Raw genomic sequence first — 25907 nt, forward strand, 5'->3', positions numbered from 1 at the left:
GAGGCAACACCCCCTGCAGTGCTGGCGTCCGGCCAGGGGCTGGCTCCTCTGCCCTCCTCCCTCCTTCTTTCACCAGCTTTTTTTTTTTAATTGGAGGCTAATCACTTTACAATATTGTGGTGGTTTCTGCCATACATTGACATGAATCAGCCATGGGTGGACATGTGTTCCCCATCCTGAACCCCCCTCCCACCTCCCTCCCCATCCCATCCCTCAGGGTCATCCCAGTGCACCAGCCCTGACACCCTGTCTCTTGCATCGAACCTGGACTGGCTATCTGTTTCACATATGATACTATTCATGTTTCAGTGCTATTCTCTCAAATCATCACACTCTCGCCTTCTCTCACAGAGTCCAACAGACTGTTCTTTACATCTGTGTTTCTTTTGCTGTCTAGCATATAAGGTCATCGTTACCATCTTTCTAAATTCCGTATATATATATATGCATTAATATACTGTATTGGTATTTTTTTTTCTGACTTACTTTTCTCTGCATAATACACTCCAGTTTCATCCACCTCATTAGAACTGATTTAAATGCATTCTTTTTCAGTTCAGTTCAGTCGTTCAGTTGTGTCCGACTCTTTGCAACCCCATGAATCGCAGCACGCCAGGCCTCCCTGTCCATCACCAACTCCTAGAGTTCACTCACACTCACGTCCATCGAGTCGGTGATGCCATCCAGCCATCTCATCCTCTGTCATCCCCTTTTCCTCCTGCTCCCAATCCCTCCCAGCATCAGTCTTTTCCAATGAGTCAACTCTTCGCATGAGGTGGCCAAAGTACTGAAGTTTCAGCTTTAGCATCATTCCTTCCAAAGAACACCCAGGGCTGATCTCCTTTAGAATGGACTGGTTGAATCTGCTTGCAGTCCAAGGGACTCTCAAGAGTCTTCTCCAACACCACAGTTCAAAAGCATCAATTCTTCGGTGCTCAGCTTTCTTCACGGTCCAACTCTCACATCCATACATGACCACAGGAAAAACCATAGCCTTGACTAGACGGACCTTTGTTGGCAAAGTAATGTCTCTGCTTTTCACTGTGTAATATTCCATTGTGTATATGTTCCACAGCTTTTTTATCCATTCATCTGCTGATGGACATCTAGGTTGCTTCCTTGTCCCGGCTATTGTAAAGAGTGCTGCAATGAACATTTGGGGTACATGTGTCTCTTTCAATTCTGGTTTCCTTGTTTCACCAGCTTTAACTTCTAACTTGATATGCCCTGAACCAAATCCAGAATCTTTTCCCCAGACCGCTTCCTTGCCCCATTTTCCTCGCTTGTGATTGAGGGGATCCCTCTTCCATCATCTGCGCTAACTGTCTTAAGGTTGCCTTTGACCCCTTCTTTTTGCCCCCTTCCCCCGCCCACTGTCTGGCTGTGTCCCCTCCCCCAGGTTCACCTTCTCTCAGGTTGCCCTTCAGCCCCCATCCGCAGCTGGTGCAAACACCATCGCTGACGCACTCTGCCATCCCCACTGAGGACATTGTCAGCATGGGGTGGTTTGTTTGGAAGAATGTTGTCCTCTTGTGGGTTTGTTTTTTTTTTTTTAATTTTAATTTTATTGGAGAATAGTTGATTTACAGTGTTGTCTTAGGCTCAGATGTACAGTAAAGTGACTCAGTTATACATACATTCATTCTTTTTCAGGTTCTTTTCTGTATAGGTTATCACAGAGTATTCAGTAGAATTCCCTGTGCTATACAGTAGGTCTTACTGGTTATCTATCTTGTATATAGTTTTGTGTGTGTGTGTGTGTGTGTGTGTGTCTGTCTGTGTGTGTCTGTGTACATTCTAAGCCCCCACCACCGCACATTTCCCCTCTGGTAATCATAAGTTTACTCTCAATATCTGTGAATCTATGTCTGTTTTGTAAATATGTTCATTTGTATGATTTTTAAATTAGATTCCACATGTGAGTAATATGATGTTTCTCTTTGTCTCACTGACTTCACTCGGGATGACAATCTCTGGGTCCATCCATGTTGCGGCAAGTGGCATTATTCTGGTCAAAATTTTTTATGTCTGAGTGATATTCCATTGTATATATATACCACATCTTTTTTTATCCATTTCTCTGTCAATGTACCTTTATTTTCTTTTTGTTGCAATGGTAGATTAGATTGTTTCCTCCATTTCTCTTTCTGATCTTTCATTATTAGTGTATAGGAATGCGAGAGATTTCTGTGTGACTTTACTAAATTCATTGATGAGCTCTAGTAGCTTTCTGGTGGCATCTTCAGGATTTTCTATGTACAGTATTATGTTGTCTGCAAACCTTGACAGCTTTACTTCTTTTCCTATTTGGATTCTTTTCTTTTATCTTTTTTTCCCCTCTCACTGCCATGGCTAAGACTTCCAAAACTGTGTTGAATAATGGTGGCAAGAGTAGACACTTATCTTATCCTGATATTAGAGGAAATGCCTTCAGGTTTCCCTATTGAGGATACTGTCTGCTGCGGGTTTCTCATATATAGCCTTTATTATGTTGAGATAGGCCCCCTGTATGCTCACCTCCTGGGGAGGTTTTTATCATAAATTGATGCTGAACTTTGTCAAAAACTTTTCCTGCATCTATTGCGATGATCATGTTTTTTATTCTTCAGTTTGTTAACATGGTATATCACATTGATTGATTTGTGTATATTGAAGAATCCTTGCATGCCTGGAATAAATCCCAGTTGATCATGGTATGTGATTCATGTATTGCTGGATTCAGTTTGCTAGTATTTTGTTGCTAGTAGAGTAATGCTCAAAATTCTCCAAGCCAAGCTTCAGCAATACTGAACCATGAACTCCCTGATGTTCAAGCTGGTTTTAGAAAAGGCAGAGGAACCAGAGATCAAATTGCCAACATCCGCTGGATCATGGTAAAAGCAAGAGCGTTCCAGAAAAACATCTATTTCTGCTTTATTGACTATGCCAAAGCCCTTGACTGTGTGGATCGCAATAAACTGTGGAAAATTCTGAAAGAGATGGGAATACCAGACCACCTAACCTGCCTCTTGAGAAATCTGTATGCAGGTCAGGAAGCAACAGTTAGAACTAGACATGGAACAACAGATTGGTTCCAAATAGGAAAAGGAGTCCGTCAAGGCTGTATATTGTCACCCTGCTGATTTAACTTATATGCAGAGTACATTATGAGAAACGCTGGACTGGAAGAAACACAAGCTGGAATCAAGATTGCCAGGAGAAATATCAATAACCTCAGATATGCAGATGACACCACCCTTATGGCAGAAAGTGAAAAGGAGCTAAAAAGCCTCTTGATGAAAGTGAAAGAGGAAAGTGAAAAAGTTGGCTTAAAGCTCAACATTCAGAAAACGAAGATCATGGCATCTGGTCCCATCAGTTCATGGGAAATAGATGGGGAAACAGATAAACAGTGTCAGACTTTATTTTGGGGGGCTCCAAAATCACTGCAGATGGTGACTGCAGCCATGAAATTAGAAGAGGCTTACTCCTTGGAAGAAAAGTTATGACCAACCTAGACAGTATATTCAAAAGCAGAGACATTACTTTGCCGACTAAGGTCTGTGTAGTCAAGGCTATGGTTTTTCCTGTGGTCACGTATGGATGTGAGAGTTGGACTGTAAAGAAAGCTGAGCACCGAAGAATTGAGGCTTTTGAACTATGATGTTGGAGAAGACTCTTGAGAGTCCCTTGGACTGCAAGGAGATCCAACCAGTCCATTCTGAAGGAGATCAGCCCTGGGATTTCTTTGGAAGGAATGACGCTTAAGCTGAAACTCCAGTACTTTGGCCACCTCATGCGAAGAGTTGACTCATTGGAAAAGACTCTGATGCTGGGAGGGATTGGGGGCAGGAGGAGAAGGGGACGACAGAGGATGAGATGGCTGGATGGTATCACAGACTCAATGGACATGAGTGTGAGTGAACTCTAGGAGTTGGTGATGGATAGGGAGGCCTGGCGTGCTACAATTCATGGGGTTGCAAAGAGTCGGACACGACTGAGCGACTGAACTGAACGGAACTGAACTGAGTATTTTGTTGACAATTTTTGCATCTGTGTTCATCAGTGATATTGGCCTGTAATTTTCTTTTTTTGTGATATCTTTGTCAGGTTTTGGTATCAGGGTGATGGTGGCCTCATGGAATGAGTTTGGGAGTTTTCCTTCCTTCCTTCTTCTGCAATTTTTTGAAAGCGTTTGAGAAGGATAGGTGTTACCTCATCTCTAAATGCTTAATAGAATTCTCCTGTGGAGCCACCTGGTCCTGGACTTTTGTTTGTTAGAAATTGTCTTTTTGTGTTTTGTTTCACTTTTTCAGTAAGTGATTGCAGTATTTCATTCCTGATTAAGTTTCCCAAATCACCACCCAAATCTCCTCCGTGAAATAGATACTCACAGCGACAGCCCAGCCAGGCCAGTAGTCTAGGTGGCTCCTCAACAAGACAAGATTTTAGACTCTTTTCTTCCTACTGAGCCCTGAGATGAACTTCCTCTTTCCTGGTGAGATTGTTTAACAGGGCAGGGAACATTTATGGCAGGCCTCTTCAAAAGAGGGCAGAGCCTGGGCAGGGCCAGGAGGAGCTGGCCACCCGAGGTGCCTCTGAGTTACTCTGCCCTCCCTCTGGACTGGCCGCATCTAGAGGACCCCCCACAGAGACCCCAAACCCCTTCAGGCTGATCCAAGGCGGTGGTTGGCAGAGTCAGGGACCCAAGGCTCCAGCCAGGCATCTCGCCTTGTGCACTGAAGCAGGGAAGAGGGAGCCGCGAGCCCTCAGGTATGTTTCCACCAAAATGGAAAGGGCTGGGTCCGCATTACTGCGAGAAAGAAACATGGAAGCAGGGTAGGTAGAAAATGAGGAATGAAAGAGCCTGAGCGAGAGGCATGAAAGGAGAGGAAGAAGCAAACCGCACAGTCAGACTTCTGAGATCAGACTCAGGAAGGCAGCAGATTTCATCTGAGGGGCCAAGTCTGATGCATGGATAGTGGACTGTGATGCGGATTCTGAAGTTAGACTCAGGCTCAGTGCAAAGGTATGCCATGATTGGTTAGTTACCTCTGGGCACAAGGAGATGGGGGACATGCAAGCCAGGGCTCTTGTTCCTTAACCACAGGGACCCCTTGTTTATTCATGCATGCACTCATCTGTTCCTTCAGAAGATACATTTGACCATCAACTCTGAGCCACACAGATACTTTAAGAATGAGCGAAGAAGGAAGGAGTGTTGTTCTTTGCCCCATCTCTGAAGATAATTACTTGAAAAGGTGCAACAAAGTATATGGTCTTGAGAGATTTTCTAGCTGTGTAATGTCAACCTAGTCCCTTCCTTTCACTAAGCCTCAATTTTCTCATCTGTAAAATGGGAGTGATAGTTTCTGGATCTCCCGTTTTTCCCTGTAGTTCTCATTGTCTAGAGATAATAATAATAATGATAATCACTAAAGCATAAAATAAGCACCTACTATGTACTTAGCCAGGCTCTGTGCTAAGTACTGTCTAGGTAACAACACTTTTACTCTTCATATCCCCTCTCTGAGGAAGGCATCAGTACTACTCCCACTTTTCGGATGAGGAACCAAGGCGCTGAGAGATTAAACTGCTCTCTAGGGCAGTGTGGCTACAAAATGTGTGCTCCCCACCCCCACTCTGCAGCCTCATTGGTGCATCCTGAGTCCATGGCTGGAAGAGAGATGGTGCAGGAGTATCCATCCAGATGCGTCCCTCAACAGGCATTAATTGAGCACCTTCTGCATGTCAGGTAGAAGGATGTAATGACTAACCAGACATGAGAGCAAAAGGCATATGGTTCTAGCCAGAAAGTCAGAGAGAACTTGCATGGATAATCGTTGCAATACAGGTTTGACATGTGCTGTGCAGGAGATAGCTCAGAAGTCAGAGCAGACCTCTCTGAGGTAAAATGTGCAAACCAGTGCTTTCAGGGTAGGAGTGGAGGGGAGGGGAGTGTTTGGCACCCTGTGGGATCTAAGAGAAGGAGGGTGGAGTGGGTAAAGGAGAGGGCAGGAGCTGGTGGTGAGGGGTGAGGTCAGTGAGGTGGTCACACCCAGGCTGAGCACAGCTGTGAGGAGTGTTTTCCCAGTGTTTGCTCCAGTCTGTCCATCTGTCTGCTTCAGTGCATCTGCCAGCCCCCACACAGGCTGGCCCCTGCCCGCCTGAAGTCATGCCAGGCCAGCCGATATCAGACGTGCCAGTCTCACCCAGGAGAAGCAGCTGCCTCTGGGTTTGCTGTCTTTGGTCGCTGTTTGCATATCTCTTCCTGAGCTCCACTCCACGTGTACACACAGGCACAGCTCCTCCGTTCCAGTAGGAACTGGAAAGTCTGCAGAGCCAACGGGCCTTTCCCAGGGTGGGGGGCACTTGAAGCTGTGAATCACCGGCATGTCCTTGGGCTGGGCAGCTGCTCCTTCTCAGAGAAGCCTCGGCCATCTGAGCCTCCTTATCTCGGAAAAACGAGGACACTCCTAACTTCCTTGGCAGTGTGACTGGTACAACCTCTGAAAAAGACTATAAAGTGGCTATCGGGGCTTCCCTGGTGGCTCAGATGGTGAAGAGTCCGCCTGCAATGCAGGAGACCCGGGGTCGATTCCTGGTTCGGGAAGATTCCCTGGAGAAGGGAGTGGCTACCCACTCCAGTATTCCTGCCTGGAGAATTCCATGGACAGAGGAGCCTGGCGGGATGCCTGCCCCTGGTAGCTGCAGAATACAGGATGGAACCGTGTCAGAGCTGAGCACTGCCTCAGCTGCCCTGTGCAGTGCTAGGCATTTAGAAATGATTAGACATTATCTCAGGAGCTCATAGTCTATCAGATTAAATAGTAGATGGATGACTGAGGGCAAAGAGAAGGGGAACAGTACGAGAGAGATGCGTACAGGTTCTACACGATCAATATTAGCAATAGTGACATCCGAGGCAACTCATATGGAGAGTTCATTGTGTGCCTGGAATGGTGCAAAGGGCTTTAGATGGATTATTATCTCATTTCAATATAATAGCATTTCATGGTAGGTCTCATCTCCATTTTACAGATGCAGCGCTGAGCAATAAGGTGAGGTGACCTGGCCAAGGTGGCAGGGCTTGAACGGTAGAGGGAGGCTCTCCGTCTGGGCCGTCCAGATCCAGGGTCCACGCACTCTGCTGCCCTGTGCCCACATCCGTCCTCACACACACACCCTGAGGAGAGAGCCACGCAGGCCACAGCAGGGATGCTCCACAAAGGAGGCAGCACTCCACAAAGCACAGGCCCCCCAGGAGAGGCGAGGGCAGCCCTGGCGGAGAAACTGCGGGACCAGAGGCCCGGGGGTGGGGCTGGAGTCAACAGGAGGGCTAGAGAGAGGCGCGAGCAGGCGCAGTGCCAGGGACTTGGGTCATTCTGCACACGCGGTGGGCTGTGTGTTAGAGGAACATTCTGTGAGAATGTCAGGAATAATCTGGCTTCTGGTAGGAAAGCCATCAGTAGAACACAGAGGAAAAGCCAAGTGTTGGCCTGAATTGTTAGGCCTCTGCAGGGGCTGAGGCATTCGAACCTCAGGAGGGATGGGGTCAGATGGGAATTTGAGTCTTGCTCATAAATGTGGCTGTTGTTTGAAATGGGAAAATCTTTGTGTCAGGTAATGCTCTTACAGGTACAAATGACAAAAGCTAATTCAAACCACCCCAACAAAGGACCTATACTGGCTCACGTAATGGAAAAATCCAGACATAACTCTGACTTCAAGCAAGGCTTGACCTAGGGCTCAGATGACATCCCCAGGGCTCTGTCTCTATCTCGGATCCTTTCCTCCACGTGGCTTCATTCTCCGCAGCATCTCCTCACACAGTGGCAGACATACCCGTCTGCATCTCCTCACATCTTTTGCATCTCCAGCTATATGGCCCTGCATGGCCCAGCAATCCTACCATTGGCCACAGCTGGAGAAGACTGTTAAAACCAATAAATAACATGAAAACAGGACATAATGGAAGTAATGGGTTTATTTCCCTCTGAAATAAATGTCACTGGAACAAATTGTTCCAGCCACCAGCCTTATTGCCTATGGATTTATTGGCTGTTTATCTCCCTCTGTATTGGTGACATGATCAATAATTGCCTATAAATACCGGGAGTTTACAAGAAGGACCATTTAGAGAATGAGAGGCTGCCTCTGGTTACTGTGATGACTTCACGCAGGCCTGAGCCACCACAGTCCAGCGTTCACGACAGCCTTGACGGGCGACTGGAAACCCAGGGTAGGGGGCCTGGGTCTGGGTGGAGCCACACGCATCATCCTCCTTCCAGGAGGGACTCAGCCACACCCTGACTGATGGGCGGGGCGGGTGTTTGTGTGTGTGCATGTGTGTGCTTGTGCAGGTCAACCCCAGTGAGCTCACATGTCTCTGTCACTTTCAGCCTCCGTGTCTCTGCCTCTTTTGCATTCTCTTCATGTCTCTCTACCTTAGTCTTTTTTTATTTTTAGAAGAAAACTTCCTTTACATTTTTATTTTACTGGATTACCATGATTTAGCATGTTGCCTTAAGTTCGGGTGCACAGCAGCATGATTCAGTTACATGTATACATGTGTTCATTCTTTTGTAGACTCCTTTCTCACATAGGTTATCACAGAATATTAAGTAGAGTTCCCTGTGCTAAACTCTTCCCTAGTGGCTCAGAGGTTAAAGCGTCTGCCTGCAATGCGGGAGATCCGAGTTCGATCCCTGGATCGGGAAGATCCCCTGGAGAAGGCAATGGCACCCCACTCCAGTACTCTTGCCTGGAGAATCCCATGGACGGAGGAGCCTAGTGAGCTACAGTCCATGGGGTCGCAGGGTCGGACACGACTGAGCGACTTCACTCACTTTTCCCTGTGCTATATAGTAGGCACTTGTTGGTTACTATCTTATATATAGTAGTGTGCGTATGTTCATTCCAAGCTCCTGATTTATCTACCTGCCCCCTCCCCAGCAGTGTTTTCCCTTTGGTAGACGTAAGTTTGCTAGTTTCTTCTTTGTTTTAATTAGAGTCCACATCTGAATGATATATGATGTTTTTTTTTCTCTGTTTGACTTACTGTACTTAGTATGTAGAACCATCCTTTGTGGCAGGAAAAGATGTTTGATATGATTTCAGTTTTCTTAACTTTCTCAGGGCTTGATTTGTGACCCAAGATGTGATCTATCCCAGAGAATGCTCATCGTTTGAATTCGGACACCTACTTTTTCACGCGTCAGGTCTTATTCCACACACTCAAACTCCCTCTCACCCATTGCCCTTCCTTGTTGGGACGCAGTGAGTGCAGGTCAGTCTTGGGCTGCCATGCCCGGCATTTTCACCCTCTGCTATTTGCCGCCGACGGAGTGAATCTCAGCACTGCAGCCACAGCTGGAGACCATGAGCATGACCCTCACCCTCCTCAAGCCTCAACTTCCTCCTGTAAGAGGTGGAGACAATAGTGTATCCAACTGCTAGGGTTGCTATGGCGATTTGGTAAGATAGGTGTGGAAAATTCTCCCCCTGATTCCACGTGCATGCTAAGCACTCAGTGCTGCTGCTGCTGCTGCTGCTGCTGCTGCTGCTGCTAAGTCGCTTCAATCGTGTCCAACTCTGTGTGACCCCATAGACAGCAGCCCACCAGGCTCCCTCGTCCCTGGGATTCTCCAGGCAAGAACACTGGAGTGGGTTGCCAGTTCCTTCTCCAATGCATGAAAGTGAAAAATGAAAGTGAAGTCGCTCAGTCATGTCCAACCCTCAGCGACCCCATAGACTGCAGCCTTCCAGCCTCCTCTATCCGTGGGATTTTCCAGGCAAGAGTACTGGAGTGGGGTGCCATTACCTTCTCCTAAGGACTCAATAAATTGTAGCTATTTGTATTATTTTATTTATAACATATTATTTTTATTATTAGCTCAAACAAGTCTTGCTCAAGAGATCACCCAGAAAACCGTCTGGTCAATGTCTCCTAATAGAGGTGCCAGGAGGAGAATCCCTGGGGACTGGGGTTATGAAGAAGAAATGTCATGTCTCCTGGGAAGAGGAGGTGGTGGCTGGATGGGGGCTCCCCATCCTGGGGCTGGGATCACACAAGGTGTCACCCCCAGGCAGTGGTCACATGAAGGTGAGGGAGTTTCCCAGGCGGGTGGGGAGGCCTAGCAGGCCAGAAGGAGAAGCAGAGACCCTCCCTATGCCACCCACAGGCCAGGCGAGTTCTTGGAGAGACCACTTGGTCAGAAGTGGGGAGAAGGGTGGGGCTGTGGGAAGTCGGGGAGCCCAGGACTGGAAAACCCAAGGGGAGGGAAGGCAGGTCAGTTTCATGCTGTTTTCAGTCAGTTTCCTCTGAGGTAGAGCCTAGGGAATGTAGCTTATGTGGAACGTGACACCAGGTGGTACTGGGGGCGGGGGGCATAGAGGGTGTTGTTGATGTTGTGGGTGACTGAGCCCCGGTGTCCCAGCAGGGTCTGGGCGACAGAGTGGGCACACCTCAGGGCCGACCCGCTGTACCAGTCCACTCGGGCAGGCTGCATAACCAAGTACACAGGCTGAGCGGCTTACACCACAGAAATCCGTGGTCTCCCGACCTGGGCCGGAAGCCTGAGGTCAAGGTGTCAGCAGGCCGTATTCCCTCAGAAGGTGCTAAGGGGAAGGAGGGAGCCTCCCTACTAACTTCTGGTAGTTCTGTGGTCTGTGGCAGGGTGGCCCCTGTCTTCCTGTGACACCCTCTGTGTGTGTGTGTCTCTTTGTCCAAATATCCCCTTTGTAGAAGGATCCCAGTCATGATAGCTTGGGGCCCACCCTACTGACCAGCAACCCATTTCCAAATAAGGCCATATTCTGAGGTACTGCAAGTGGTTAGTACTTCTTATGAATTTTCAGAGTACATAATTCAGTCACCTGTCTAGGCATGAGAAAGCTAGGATATTACCCTCACAGTCTCAACCCTACTACCTGAGGACTGTTCCGGGGTCATGGACACCCTGACTTGCTCACCCTGCCCTAAGGTGGCCCAAGAGAAACCCTCAGGTGAGGTGTCACAGGATCTTGTGAGAGAACACGAGGAGTATGTCCTACAACGCCAAGTGTCTGCTATTTTCTACTCTGGGAAACCTGTAAGATAAGAGTAGGAGTGGATTGCTTCTGCCTAGAGTGCTAGGTTGAAAAGGTACTGAGGTAAAGACTGTGATTGATTGTTGATGTCTGCTATGGGCACAGGACAGCCAAGAGAAGCTTGTATGCCATGTGTTGGCCATTTCTTCTGCCAGCTGTATTTGAATGGCATTGCCCTGCTTTGTAGAAACTGAGGGTCTGGAATTTAAGCAGTATAAGAATGCTTCATTTTATTATGTTTTGCTTTATTGCACTTTGCAGATATTGCATTTTTTACAAACTGAAGGTTTGTGGCAATCCTGTGTCAAGTACAACTCTCAGTGCCGGTTTTCAAACAGCATTTGTTCACTTCATGTGTCACATTTCATTAATTCTTGCAATATTTCAAACATTTGTACTATTACCGTATTTATTGTGGAGATCTGTGATCAGTGATCTTTGATGTTACTATTACAAAAGGATTTCAGATGATAGTTAGCATTTTTTACCAAAGAATATTTTTAATTAGGATATATGCACTATTTTTTACACATGATGCCACTGCACACATAATAGACTACAGTTCAGTTCAGTTTAGTGGCTCCGTCGTGTCCGACTCTTTGCGACCCCATGGACTGCAGCACGCCAGGCCTCCCTGTCCATCACCAACTCCTGGAGTTTACCCAAACTCATGTCCATTGAGTCGGTGATGCCATCCAGCCATCTCATCCTCTGTCATCCCCTTCTCCTCCCGCCTTCAATCTTTCCCAGCATCAGGGTCTTTTCAAATGAGTCAGTTCTTCGCATCAGGTGGCCAAAGTTTTGGAGTTTCAGCTTCAACATCAGTCCTTCCAATAAATATTCAGGACTGATCTCCTTTAGGATGGACTGGTTGGATATCCTTGCAGTCCAAGGGACTCTCCAGAGTCTTCTCCAACACCACAGTTCAAAAGCATCAATACTTTGGCGCTCAACTTTCTTTATAGACCAACTCTTACATCCGTACATGACTACTGGAAAACCATAGGTTTGACTAGATGGACCGTTGTTGGCAAAGTAATGTCTCTGCTTTTTAATATGCTGTCTAGGTTGGTCATAACTTTTCTTCCAAGGACCAAGCGTCTTTTAATTTCATGGCTGTAGTCTCCATCGGCAGTGATTTTGAAGGCCCCCCCCCCAAAAATAAAGTCTGTCACTGTTTTCATTGTTTCCCCAAGAGTCTTAAGGTGGATGGGCAAGGTCAACCAGGCAGTTGGGAAGATGTAAGAAAACATTATTTCTTCTAAAACAAAAACTAATCTTCATATGCTTTATGTCCTGTTCTGTTTCATCTTCACAATCCTATGAATTAGGGTCTATTAGCCTTCTTTCCACTTTTACAGATGAGGAAACAGGCTCAGAGGAGTTAAGCAATTTATCTGAGGTCACACAGTGTGGAGCTGGCATACAAACTCAGGGGGCCTGACTTCAGAAACGGGCCACTCTACTGCCAACTCTCACATCCATACATGAGTACTGGAAAAACCATAGCTTTGACTAGATGGACCTTTGTTGGTAAAGTAATGTCTCTGCTTTTTAATAAGCTGTCTAGGTTGGTCAACTTTCCTTCCAAGGAGTAAGCGTCTTTTAATTTCATGGCTGCAGTCACCATTTCCAGTGACTTTGGAGCCCCCCAAAATAAAGTCTGACATTGTTTCCACTGTTTCCCCATCTATTTCCCATGAAGTGATGGGACCAGATGCCATGATCTTTGTTTTCTGAATGTTGAGCTTTAAGCCAACTTTTTCACGCTCCTCTTTCGCTTTCATCAAGAGGCTCTTTAGTTCTTCTTCACTTTCTGTCTTAAGGGTGGTGTCATCTGCATATCTGAGGTTATTGATATTTCTCCCAGCAATCTTGATTCCAGCTGTGCTTCATCCAGCCCAGAATTTCTTATGATGTACTCTGCATATAAGTTAAATAAGCAGGGTGACAATATACAGTCTTGATGTACTCCTTTCCCGATTTGGAACCAGTCTGTCATTCCATGTCCAGTTCTTTTTTTTTTTTTTTTTTCAGTGTTACAGCTCTATTGTATTTAGTAGATAGCAGGAGAATCCATCCTTGAAGCGTGAGGGCATGCCAACCCAAAGACTTGAAGAGAAGAGAGTGGAGGAGCATGTGGGAGAGGGGGAGAGAGAGAGAAAGAGCGCACGCATGCAGGAGAGGAAGAGAGAGAGCGCACACGCACGCGGGAGAGAGAGAGCGCTTTGGCTCCTCCTTTTGTATGTTTTTGCCTCCCCCTGGGCCTGCCCTGTGCAAATGGGGCTTAGCCAGGAGTGCTGTTCGTTCTACCTGAAGTCTTCACTCTGGTCCTTGGACCCTCCTTTGACCTTCCTTGTTTCTTTAGCCACCACCATTTTGGACTCCGTTTCCCTATTCTACCTACCTAACATTCCCCCCTCAAGAGATGGGAGGCCCAATTCTTTGGGAATAGGGGTGTCGAGGTCTTTCTGGCTACTTCCTGCTGAACTGGGGTGGCAAGGGGTATTGGGCCTCCCCCTCTTGCTAGTCTCAAGCCTCAGCGTCCTTATAGCGGTGTCCATCTAAGTGTGTGATATTTTTCGTGGTCGGCTGTAGTTTTATATCTTTGTTGAACTGGTGCTGCATGTTGTAGCTTGTTGACCTGGGCTGAGACAAAACAGGTTAGACAATTGACAGTTCATGGAATAATCATAAGCATCATCAATACAGCATAACAAGGACTGGTAGGGGCATTAGTCCATTTTAAATTCACATCACCAGGATGGCTCAAGTCCCTCCTTGTTCAGGGATCAGAAGATCTATCTCCTGTCTGTTTTGGAGTACAATCTCTGTCAAGCTGTTTTGGCTGTTTAGAGCTATCCTGAGAAATCTTATCCCCAGAAACTAGATTTTGGGGGTGTTCATTAGAATGGCACTCATTGGTAGTCCTGAATAGGTATCTGAGATCTCCCAGGGGCTCACAGGTGTATTGAGTGTCCTCTTCTGTCTTCTTCCCTGGCTTGACTTGTGAGTAGTGAATCCAGGTGTCATGTCCTGGTACCTTGACTGCTGTGGGGGTAGAAAGTATTACAGGGTAGGGGCCCTTCCATGTGGGCTGGATTGAGCTTTTGGGGACCCATCTTTCCAGACTTTAATTAGGACTTGACTCCCTGGAGCATATAGTGGTGACTCCTTAGAATCTTTTGGGTCCTGGTTCATACCCCACAAGCGTATATCCTGTTGGAATTGCCCAATGGCCATGGTATAAGACTGGAGGGTCTGAGCCTCTGGATCTAGGAAGAGGTCATTGACATAAGCAAAAGGTCTCCCATATAGCATCTCATAAGGACTAAGACCAAGCTGTTCCTTAGGGGCAATGCGGGTGCAGAGGAGAGCTATCGGTAAAGCCTCCTTCCACCCCAGGGAGGTCTCCTGGGTTATCTTTTTTATAGCTGATTTTAAGAAGTGATTGGCTCTTTCTACTTTTCCTGAAGACTGAGGCCTCCAGGCACAATGGAGACAATAAATAATGCCCAATGCTTTTGAGACCCCTTGGGTGATCTTGGAAGTAAATTATGTCCCATTGTCACTTTGTAATGACCTGGGCAGACCAAATCTTGGAATGATTTCATGAAGCAGTTTTTTTACCACCTCCTCAGCCTTCTCAGTCCAGGTGGGAAAGCCTTCAATCCATCCTGTGAATGTATCTGTCATGACTAATAGGCATTTATACCCTTGAGAAGCTGGCATCTGGGTGAAGTCCATCTGCCAGTCCTCTCCTGGGTAGGTCCCACATCGTTGGATGGACTGGGCCAGCTGGGGTCTTCTAGCTCCTAGGGGGTTGTTTAATTGGCAAGTGGGAGAAGAGGAGCCTGTTCCTCTGAAGGACCTTTCTAGTAATCTTTGGAGGGCCTTTTCTCCTAAATGAGTAGTGGCATGTAAGGAGTTAACCAACTTCCATTGGAGGTTCCCAGGCAGAAAAAGGAGTCCCTCCTTTTGGAGCCACCCCATATGATCTTCTTGAAAGCCCTTGCTCTTAGCTTTAAGAGTCTCACCTTCAGTATAGGAAGGAGGTTCTGGCAAATTAGTTTGTGGAACTAAGGTGGCAGCCCCTATTAGGTCATGGTTCTGTAATGTTGCTCTCCTAGCTGCCTGACCAGTTGCTTGGTTCCCTCGTGCCACTTCTGTGCTCTCTTTTTGGTGTCCTTTACAGGGGGAGACTGAAACCTCGGTGGGCAGATGGACTGCCTCCAAGAGTAGAAGAATCTGATCACCATATTTGATTGGGGACCCTCAGGTGGTCAAGTGGCCCCTTTCTTTCCAAATAGCAGCATGTACGTGTAGCACCAGAAATGCATACTTGGTGTCAGTGTAAGTGGCTATTCTTTTTCCTTTTCCCAGCTCTAAAGCTCGAGTCAGGGATATGAGCTCCACTAATTGGGCTGAAGTACCTGGTGGCAGAGGCTTAGCCTCTATGGTCTCAAAAGTGGAGACTACTGCATACCTGGCTCTTCTTTTTCCATCCAAGACAAAGCTGCTTCCATCAGTGTACCAGATTTCCTCAGGATTGGTCAGAGGATCATCTGACAGTCTGTCTCGGGGTTTTGTCCAGTGGTCCAAGGTTTCTAGACAAGAGTGAAAGGGGAGAGAGCCCTCAGTGGTAGGCAGGAGGTTGGCTGGGTTAAGAACCTCACAAGGGGATATAGTGAGGCCTGGATTTTCCATCAGCATTACTTGATATCTGAGGATTCTTTGATCAGACATCCATAAATGGCCTCTCCCATTTAGGAGTTGTTTTACTTGGTGGCTGGTAAAAATAGTTAGTTTGCCCCCAAAGGAGAGTTTTAAAGCATCTTCTATCATGATTGCAATAGCTGCAAGATTTCAAAGGCAGGGGGGCCAGCCTCGGGTAGTTGGATCGAGCTTTTTGGATAAGTAAGCTACAGGCTGGGGCTCAGATCCCAACCTTTGAGTTACTCTCCCAAAGCTATTCCCTCTCTTTCATGGACATAAAGTTGGAATGCTTTTTCTGGGTCTGGCAACCTCAAGGCAGGTGCCTGAGTTAGGGCCTGTTTTAGTGTAGCCTCTGCCTTCTTTTGAGTAGTTCCCCACATCAGTGGGATCGAATCATCTCGTCCTTTTAAGCTTTCATATAAGGGCTGGGCAATTAGACCATAGTTGGGTATCCAGATCTACAATATCCAGTTAGTCCCAGGAAAGCTCGCAATTGTTTTCGAGTCATGGGGGAGGGCAACTGGAGGATTCCTTGTACCCGATCAGAGGACAGCCTCCTGGACCCATGGGTAATCTGAACTCCCAGGTAAGTGACCTTTGTCTCGACCATCTGTGCCTTAGCATGGGAGACTTTATATCCCCTTTCTGCCAAGAAGTTTAGAACCTGAACTGCGTGTTGTTGGGCACTTTTCTCATCTGGAGAGCAGATTGGTAGGTCATCTACGTATTGTAATATTTTCCCATTAGGTCCCAGGTCCAGATCTAGGAGATCCCAGCTAAGGGCCTGCCCAAACAGGTGGGGGCTATCTCTGAACCCCTGAGGTAATACTGTCCAAGTCATCTGTTGGCTGTTTTCTCCTGGGGCCTCCCACTCAAAGGCAAAAAGATATTGGGATTCTTTAGACAGTGGTATGCAAAAAAATGCATCTTTGAGATCCAAGACTGTAAACCACGTGGCACTGGGTGGGATTTCTCCCAAGATTACATAGGGATTGGGTACTGTGGGATGGAGGGGGACTACAGCTTCATTTATGATCCGGAGATCTTGAACCATTCTCCAGGTTGTCTTTTTTCTTTACTGAGAGGATTGGGGTGTTACATGGTGAACTGGTGGGGACCAATAGCCCACAAGCAAGGAATTTATTTATTAAAGGCTGTAGCCCCTCCCGAGCCTCTCTTTTGAGAGGGTATTGTTTCCAGTTAGGAAACCGAGTGGGATCTCAGAGGACAATGATGACCGGTTCGGCTTCGTAGGCTCGTCCAGGAATCCCCTGGTCCCACACCTGGGGGTTAATTTTGTCTTCCCATGGTTTTTGGTCCCTCTCTATTGAAGGTGTAATGGGTTGCTCAGTAGTAACCAGGAGCTGTAGAGCTCTAGGGGCTGGAAAACTTCCCATCACAAGGGTGGTCCCGTTTAGTGAATATATCTCTTCCCAATAAGGGAGTAGGACACTCAGGGACCCCCAGAAACTGGTGGGAAAATATTTGTCCATCCCAGCAACAAAGAAGTGCTCGGGTGAATCTTTTAGTAGTTGCTTTTCCTGTGGCACCCAAAATGGTACACGTTTGGGAGGAGAAGGGTCCGGAGTAGGAGATCAAGACAGAGTAGGTAGCCCCTGTGTCAACTAGGAAATTTTCGGACCTACCTGCCACATCCAGTTGCACCCTTGGCTCCAGCCCCATGATGGTTATCTGTGACAGGCGGGCTGGCTGGAGTGGGCTGCTTCAGTCCTCTTGAACCACCGTGAGGGTAGGCTTGGCGCTTGACCTTGAGGCTCTTGGGTCCCTAGGGCACAGTGCCGCCCAATGTCCCAGTTGATGGCATTTGTGGCAAGCGTTCTAGGAGACTTGTTGCGGTTTGGACACTCTTTGGCCCAATGCCCCACCTGTCTACAGATCAGGCGTTTGTCTCGTGCCTTGTCCTTCAAGGACTCGGGGTTTGCCATGGGGCTTCTCTGGAGGGCGGCAAGCATCTGGGCATGCCTTGTCTCTTTCTTTCTCTCCTTCTCCTGCGCCTTGGCCTCCTTCTCCTGTTCTCTGTTATAAAAGGTATTGGTGGCTGTCTGGACCATCTCATCTAAAGAGACAGCGGGGTCCTGCTGTTGTAGCTGTTGTAACTTCTGATATCTGATGCACATTGGGACAGGAATTTGTCCTTTAAAATCACTTGTCCCTCATAAGAGTCTAAGTCCAGATTGGTAAATTTTGGAGTGCCTCTTTTAGCCTTTCCAGAAAGGTGATGGGGTTCTCATTGGGCTCCTGAGTTATTGCTGAGACCCGGGCACAGTCCCACAAGTAATAGGCTTCCTTTTGTTTCCATAGGTAGATTTCCTTAGGGGTGAGTCTTTCTGAAGCTTATACTACCCAGAACTGTTGCAACCTGAGAGCCAGGCGTTCCTGGGTCAGGGTGCAGATCCCCAGGCAGGCTGAGGCGTGACAGCCTCCTAGAGATCGAATCCCCAGGCAGGTCGAGGCACGCTGGCCTCCCGAGAATTGGGTCCCTGGGCAGGTCGAGGCGTGACAACCTTTTGAGGACCAGATCCCTAGGCAGGTCAAGGCGTGATGACCTCCTGGGACCCCCGGAACTAGCAGATCCCAGAGCAGGTTGAGGCGTGACAACCTTTCGAGGACCAGATCCCTAGGCAGGCCAAGGCGTGATGACCTCCTGGGACACCCGGACTGGAGTTTGGGCATCCCCAAGGTCTCCAGTGTAACCAGTACTGGGCAGGATTAGGGGGTTGGATATTATAGAGTATTTCCCTCCCAAGGCCAGCTATTTTCTGGTTGTCTCTCCAGAAGATTGTAGAGGCAACCTTGTGGGTCTGGATGGGGCTCAGGCAAAGAGCATGAAACAGGAGGGAAGGGGGAAGAGCACAACCTTTGAAAGAATGACATAGCACAAGGGGATAATGTAAACCAATGAAAACCAACTGGGTCCAAGCTGAAAAGTCAAATTCAAGTACTTAATCCCCAATCTATAAGCCAGAGGTGGGTGGTTCCCCAGTGGTAAAGATGATCCTCCCACTCATTAGCATATGAATTCCATCCCTTCACAAAACCTAGCCAGGCCTAATTCCGTGGCCCCAGCCCTTGCCCTTGGCAATGGTTCACACCCTGAAGAGTGGCTTCTCTCTGGATCCTAACAAATCCACCTCGCTTTGTCTCTCAATGAATTTTTTGCAATAAGACATCAGGGCCTGAGTTTCATTAGTTTTGGCCGAGCTTGAGTCCCGGGAGAGAGCTGAAGGACAGGAGGAAAAAGCAGTGGGAAAAACGTGCCAAGGAATCCCCTTCATAGCTCGCTGGAAAATTTGCTAAATATCTGACTGGTGCTCACAATCTCATTGGTCTGATCCTTGACACAGAGAAGAGAAAGGACAGAAGAACCCCCATTGGCTTGTGTAACAGCTACTGGGGCTCAGCAGACAGTGCCTTTGGGACATGCTGAAGAGTAGCCTCTCTAGAGTCCCTCAATTTTGCCCCCTGCCGCCCACCAGTTCGCAGGAGTTTTGAGGGAACAAGAAACAAGAGATTGTAAAGGAATTAAGATTTCGTTAGGTATGTCCCTCCAGCGAGGACCTCTTACCTTAACCAGAGGTCTTCTGGGATCTGAGACTGGGCCCGGTGAGCTTTCTGCCGAGTTTGTTTTTCGCTGTCCTGGTTTCCAGCACGATGGGCCTTCCCCTGCGCTGGATTTTCTTCATGTTCCGCCTCTACCGCGGGAGCTTCACTGAGTTGGGCTCCTGCTGCGCCTGGCCTCTTCCGCGTGGAGGTTGTTTCAGCCAGGTTACATCCGAGTCACGGCACCATAGATGTCACGTGAGTGTATGTTCCTCGGTTCTTTGTCTCATCACAACAAAGATTTGGAGCGACGGACATTAAAGTCCTTGGCGCGTCGCAGCTGTCAGGTCTTGGACAAACTGTGTTTTAGCTCTTAGGCAAATCAGTGTTACAGCTCTATTTTATTTAGAAGATAGCAGGAGAATCCATCCTTGAAGCGTGAGGGCATGCCAACCCAAAGACTTGAAGAGAAGAGAGTGGAGGAGCACGTGGGAGAAGGGAAGAGAGAGAGGGGGAGAGAGAGAGAAAGAGCACACGCATGCAGGAGAGGAAGAGAGAGAGAGAGAGAGAGCACGCACGCGGGAGAGAAAGAGAGAGAGAGAGCACACGCTCGCGGGAGAGAAAGAGAGAGAGAGAGTACACGCACATGGGAGAGAGCCCATGTCCAGTTCTAACTGTTGCTTCCTGACCTGCATACAGATTTCTCAAGAGGCAGGTCAGGTGGTCTGGTATTCCCATCTCTTTCAGAATTTTCCACAGTTTATTGTGATTCACACAGACGAAGGCTTTGGCATAGTCAATAAAGCAGAAATAGATGTTTTTCTGGAACACTCTTGCTTTATCAATGATCCAAGGGATGTTGGCAATTTGATCTCTGGTTCCTCTGCCTTTTTCTGAAGCCAGCTGGAACACCTGGAAGTTCACGGTTCATGTACTGTTGAAGCCTGGCTTGGAGAATTTTGAACATTACTTTACTAGCGTGTGAGATGAGTGCAGTTGTGTGATAGTTTGAGCATTCTTTGGCATTTCCTTTCTTTGGGATTAGAATGAAAACTGACCTTTTCCAGTCCTGTGGCCACTGCTGAGTTTTCCAAATTTGCTGGCATATTGAGTGCAGCACTTTTCACAGCATCATGTTTCAGGATTTGAAACAGCTCAACTGGAATTCCATCACCTCCACTAGCTTTGTTCACAGTGATGCTTCCTAATTCCAGGATGTCTGGCTTTAGGTAAGTGCTCACACCCTGATTATCTGGGTTGTGAAGATCTTTTTTGTACAGTTCTGTGTATTCTTGCCTCCTCTTGTTAATATCTTCTGCTTCTGTTAATAATAGACTACAGTATGGTGTAAATACAACTTTCATATGTACTTGGGAACCAAAAAGTTCGTGTGACTCGCTTTATCACGATATGCACTTGACTGCAGAGGTCTGAAACTAAACCCGCCAGATCACCCTGGTGTGTCTGTAATCTGAGGTGCAGTCTGGGCAGACAGGAGGTAACCTGATGGCCAAGAGGTGCTGAAAAGTCTGAAGGACTAAAGCCATTGAAGGTGCAGACATAAAGCTTTAGCTGTTGCTAATTGTTACCCAATGTCTCCAAGTTCTTTTTCTGGCCTCAGGTTCACACCCCCTTAGAAATGGCCTGGTAAACAGAGCACAGAGCATTGACCTGTGGCCAGTGGCCATGCCAAGCGAGATGCAGAGCTTGTTCACTGAGCTCTGTGTTCCTTTTCTCTGCAACTCAGGGCTGATTCTGAAATGACTGTTGGCTGAGCCTGCATGCCTGGAATGGGCTAGGAAATCGCTTCTGAGTTTTGTTTTTCCAACAACAAAAGGCTGCTAAGGTAAGGGCCTGAGGACACGAACAGTACAGGGAAGGCAGGTAGAGAGAAATCACGTGTGCAAAGCAGGAAGGGAAGAGCGCGTCACTCAGGGCAGTTCTGGGGTGAGAGCAGCATGGAAGTAGAGACAGCAGTGATGAGGTTGGCAAGGTCACCCTCACGTCAGGGCTTAGATCATACAAGGCCGTGTGGTTGCTGTTGTTCAGTTGCTGAGTCATGTCCGACTCTGCAACCCGATGGACAGCAGCCTGCCAGCCCTCCCTGTCCCTCACTATCTCCTGGAATTTGCCCAAGTTCATGTCCACTGAGTCGGTGATGCCATCCAGCCATCTCATCCTCTGCTGCCCTCTTCTCCTTTTGCCGTATACAAGGCCGTATAAGCCACGTGAACTACTTCAACTTTTATCCTGAGATCAACAGGAACCATAGACCAGATTTAATCAGAGGAAGTACCCACTTACTTCTGCATCAGGGTGCTCAGCTCAACCCTCTCAGTCTGGAAAGAAAGTAACCCTTTCTTCATCCATCAGGACTCTGTGACAGGTCAAGATTGAGCTTCAAGGCACTTGTTTACAGAGGGCTACAGGAAGCAGGAAGCTGTCCCAGCTTCTGTAGGGCCATTAAGAAATGTCACAAATAACCAGACAGAAAGATACTGTGATGCCATTCTGGTTTCACAGAAACAGCAAACATCCATAAAGGAATCCTGCCATGAGGGTGCCCTTGCAGAAAGCCACAGGACAAATGGGACCTGCCAATAGGCAGGAGACGGTGTGGATGCTGTCAGAGCAGCAGACGCCTTCTAAACAGGTGGTCTCCCTGCCGGCTACATTTTTCAGGACAGGTAGATAGCATTGCCCACAGTTTATAAGGAGGAAGCTAAGACCTATGGGCTCCAGAACACACAACTGCTAAGTGACAAAGCCAGTCCTGTCTGTTCCCCAGATCCATCCTCTTTCCTGACCTCACAAGTTTTTTGCTGCCTGATTCTTTCAAGACTGCAGCACTGCCCCTTGTATTTGTGTCTTCTGGTGAGGTTTGTCCACAGCAGCCACTGGCAGGGGGTGCCAAAGGGACTCCAGCCCCCCCAGGATTACAGACATCAAGGTTAGCATCATCAAGGAGAAAAGGGCTTCCCTCTCCCCAGTTCCCAGAGACCCATCAGGGAAAAACTCTGGTCTCGTTTGGGTCACATGCTCCCTCCTGAACCAGTCGCAAGGAATCACAGTGCTCTGAGTGGTCAGCCCCTTTAGACAAGCTGGGGTACCGTGAAGGACATTCTCCCACTCAAAACCACAGGTAGGTGTTTGATCTTCGCGGGTCAGGGGTAACTTCCCAGAGGAAGTGGCCACTACACCGAGATTGGAAGGATGAGTTGGAATATTCCAGGCAAAGGGGCAGAGCAACAGTGTTCAGACAGACGGACGGGCAATACCAGAGCCCAGGGATGCTCCAGAGTGCATCTTGTTCAGTCACATCCCCATTCATAGCGCACGCCCAGCCTCCTTCCAACCAGTCCTCAGAAAATGCTTTAGGAATAAAATCCACAGTTGGCTGTGTGGTCTCAGACAAGTCACTTGCCCTCTCTGAACTTCAGCTTCCTTCTCAACCTGGTGGTTTCATCATCCTAACCTTCCAGGACTATACAAGAAGTCCAATTCAATCAGTCCTCAAATATTCAGCAAGCACCTCCTGAGTGCTTAGCACCCTACCAGGCCTGCAGAAGTCCAGGCCTGGCATGGAAAAGCAGAGCATGCCCGGGGTCCAGTGCACAGGGCTGGACCTGAAGCCAGAAATCAGAAGCTGTCCGGGGGAGAGGGCAGGACGAACGGAGAGGCTCGTGGATGGTGAGGGCAGACTGTGGGCATTCTGCTCAGTTCGCAGTAGAGCAGTTTGTTAGCAATTCATGCCTTCTAACTTCTGACCTCCCCACCCCCATCTCCTGCTTCCCACCCTCCACCCTCCACTGAGTCTGTGCCTGGGCCACTCAAGCCAGCAGGCGGGGGAACAGGATGTTTCTTCCTGTGTCTTTGCCTCACAACTTCATAACCTGAATAACAGGTTGAGGTAATCCTAGAAACAAGGAGAAAGGAAACTGTTCGGGGTCTGGGAGGCTGCAGAGAGAATTCTTGCCTCACCTTGCGTACCTGCCCCAGGTGCTTTTCCCCTTCCTGCCCCACCTTCAGCAGGCCTGACCTGGGCTCCAGACCCTCCCACCCCCCAGGGTGGGAGCCACCAGGGGACTCAGGAGCCCAGCGAGCTCTGAAGGGCTGAGTGGGTCACCAGGGACTTGGCCAGGAGGGACGTCAGGCCGTAAGAGCCCTCGCCGCCCCCACCCCTGAAGCCAGAGCCCTGCTCAGTGTGGGCTCCAGAGGGAGAGGCTAGCCCCCTGCCCAGGTGCATGCCCCCTGCCCTCTGCCTGTCTCACTCGCTCCCTCTGAAGCTGGGCATGAGCCTGCCATGAGGACTTACCCTCTGTCTCTCTCATCCTGTTCCTGTCTCTCTGCTCTGTCTCCTTTCTCTCCTTCTGTCTCTATCTCTGCCATGTTCCTCTCCCTCTTGGCCTTGTTTTTGTCTCTCTAGTCTCTGTCTCCATCAGTATCCATGTCTGTCCCTTCGTCTGTCAGACCCTGTCGCCGTCCTTCCATCTTGTCCGGCCCCCAGGTCTCTTGGCTCCTCCACACATGGGGGACCCCACAGAAGGTCCTTCAAGCCTCCTGCAGGAGCCTGGGCTGCTTTCTGTGGGAAATATTCTGAGAACATTCAAGAGCACAGTGGGGCTTCCCTGGCGGCCCCATGGTTAAGAATTCGCCTGCCGAGGCAGGAGACAGGGCTTCGGTCCCTGATCTGGGAAGATCCCACATGCTGCGAAGCAACCAAGCCCTGTGCCACACTATTGAACTTGTGCTCCAGCGTCTGAGAGCTGCAGGTCCTGAGGCCCACGCAGCCCAGAGCCCGTGCTCATCAACGGCAGGAGCCACCGCAACGGGAATCCAGAGCACCGCAGCTAGAGGGCAGCCCCGCTCGCCACAGCTAACGGAGAGCCCACCTAGCACCGCAGCTAGAGGGCAGCCCCGCTCGCCACAGCTAACAGAGAGCCCACCGAGCAAAGACCCAGCACAGCCAAAACCTTATCTCTTTACTTAATTTAAGTGCATATTTTTTATCTTAAAAAAAAAAAGCTTAGTAATACAAATTTCAGAAATTTAAAGTCCTAAAATATTCCGGGTGAGGCCAGATGATGGCTCAGCTTTCTCACCTGGAAGGTCTTAGTGGGTAGAGGGGCCAGGGTGGGTGGGAGGATTTTTCATTATTCTCAAAAGGAAATATGGGTTGCATTTGCTGTTGCCATTGATGAAGTAACAAGGACTGACCCCACCTGACTGCCTCGGTACCAGGTGTGTCCAGGTCTTCTGTCTCCTGTCTGGATCCTTGGCTGCGGGGCTTTGGATACAGAGTCTGCTGAAATGGATTCTTAGGATAAAGAGGATTCTGGGGTGGGGAGGAGGCGGGAAGAGTGGTGGGAGCAAGTTGCTGCAGTCAGAGACCCTCCATATGGCTGAGGGGCCTGAGACCCGGAACAGTTACCAGCTGCCTTGCTCTCCCCTCTTCTTCATCTCCAGACACCTCCTGAGGGGTCTCAGCACTGTCAAATCCCTGGTAACTACCGGCAGCTGGGGCGGCAGAGGGGCGAGGTGGGAGCGAGAATGACCCTGCCCCTGCCCAGGACGGGAAGGGAGGAAACTTCAGTTTCATCTCTCCTCTGAGACAGCACTGACTGGGTGACATCATGGGAACGAGGCAGCTGAGACCTGCGTCCAGATCCTGCCCCTGACTCTAGCACACTGAACGGCCCTGGGCTTAACAATGGAGAGTCTTAGCTTACTCACTCTGAAGCGGGAGTGTGGAGGCACTGGGGGTGGAGGAAGGGAGGCGGGGTGGGTATGAGGATTAAAGAAGATGATGTACATACGGTACCCGGAGCAAACTCACCTGTGTGCTATGTGAGTCCCTGTTACTCATAATGTTGGCCCATCAGCAAAGATCACTTGAGCTTCTGCTTCCTAATGGTTTCACTGGAGCTGGCTAGCTCAATATCTCTCAGCTGGCTAGAGGGACAGAATGATGGATGGATGTACAAATGAATGGACAGATAGACAAATGGATGGATGGATGGTTGGAAGGATGGATGGATGGATGTATAAATGGATGGATGGATGGATGGACAAATGAATGGGTAGATGCATGGATGAATCAAGCCTCCAAGGGATGATGGCTGGCAGACTGCATCTTCCTCTGCATCCTAATCTCTGCATTCCAAAAAGGCATGTTGAATTAAATATGAAACTCCAGGGGCAAAAGCTAAGAGGAGGTAAAGGCAGAGAGGGAACAGACGGCACCAAACCAAAAGAACTACGACGCGCTGGGTTTTAGGAACCTATCCCTCATCTTCAGTCTTGTTCACTTTCACACCCTAGATACCAGTTTCCAATCTTATTTTCTTCTCTCCACAGACTGACCCTGACCCCCAGCCACTCTTCACCTCGACAGGATGAGACTGTCAGGTAAGGCCAGGCTCTGAGGACTCCAGGGTTCAAGGTTGCGGTCTGAATCAGGTTTGGAAATTGCTTTTCTGTCAGCAGTGTCTGCCCAGCCTGGACTCACAGCCCACTTGGCTTCATCTGTTCTCAGCTGGTCTGGCCAGAATTCCAGGAAA

General features: G+C 48.5%; 1 protein-coding gene across 2 annotated transcripts in view; it reads left to right on the forward strand.

Annotated features, from left to right (window-relative positions):
* Positions 1–25907, forward strand: part of FAM3D (FAM3 metabolism regulating signaling molecule D) — a 75333-nt gene that overhangs the window by 25801 nt on the left and 23625 nt on the right. For both annotated transcript variants that reach the window (XM_069561237.1, XM_069561238.1), the window contains exon 3: positions 25705–25755. In XM_069561237.1, coding sequence (XP_069417338.1) covers positions 25743–25755 — 13 coding nt within the window. In that variant the 5' untranslated portion in view covers positions 25705–25742. The remainder of the gene's footprint in view (positions 1–25704; positions 25756–25907) is intronic.

This window comes from Ovis canadensis, chromosome 19 (genome assembly GCF_042477335.2).
Source record: "Ovis canadensis isolate MfBH-ARS-UI-01 breed Bighorn chromosome 19, ARS-UI_OviCan_v2, whole genome shotgun sequence".
Taxonomy (NCBI): Eukaryota; Metazoa; Chordata; class Mammalia; order Artiodactyla; family Bovidae; genus Ovis; species Ovis canadensis.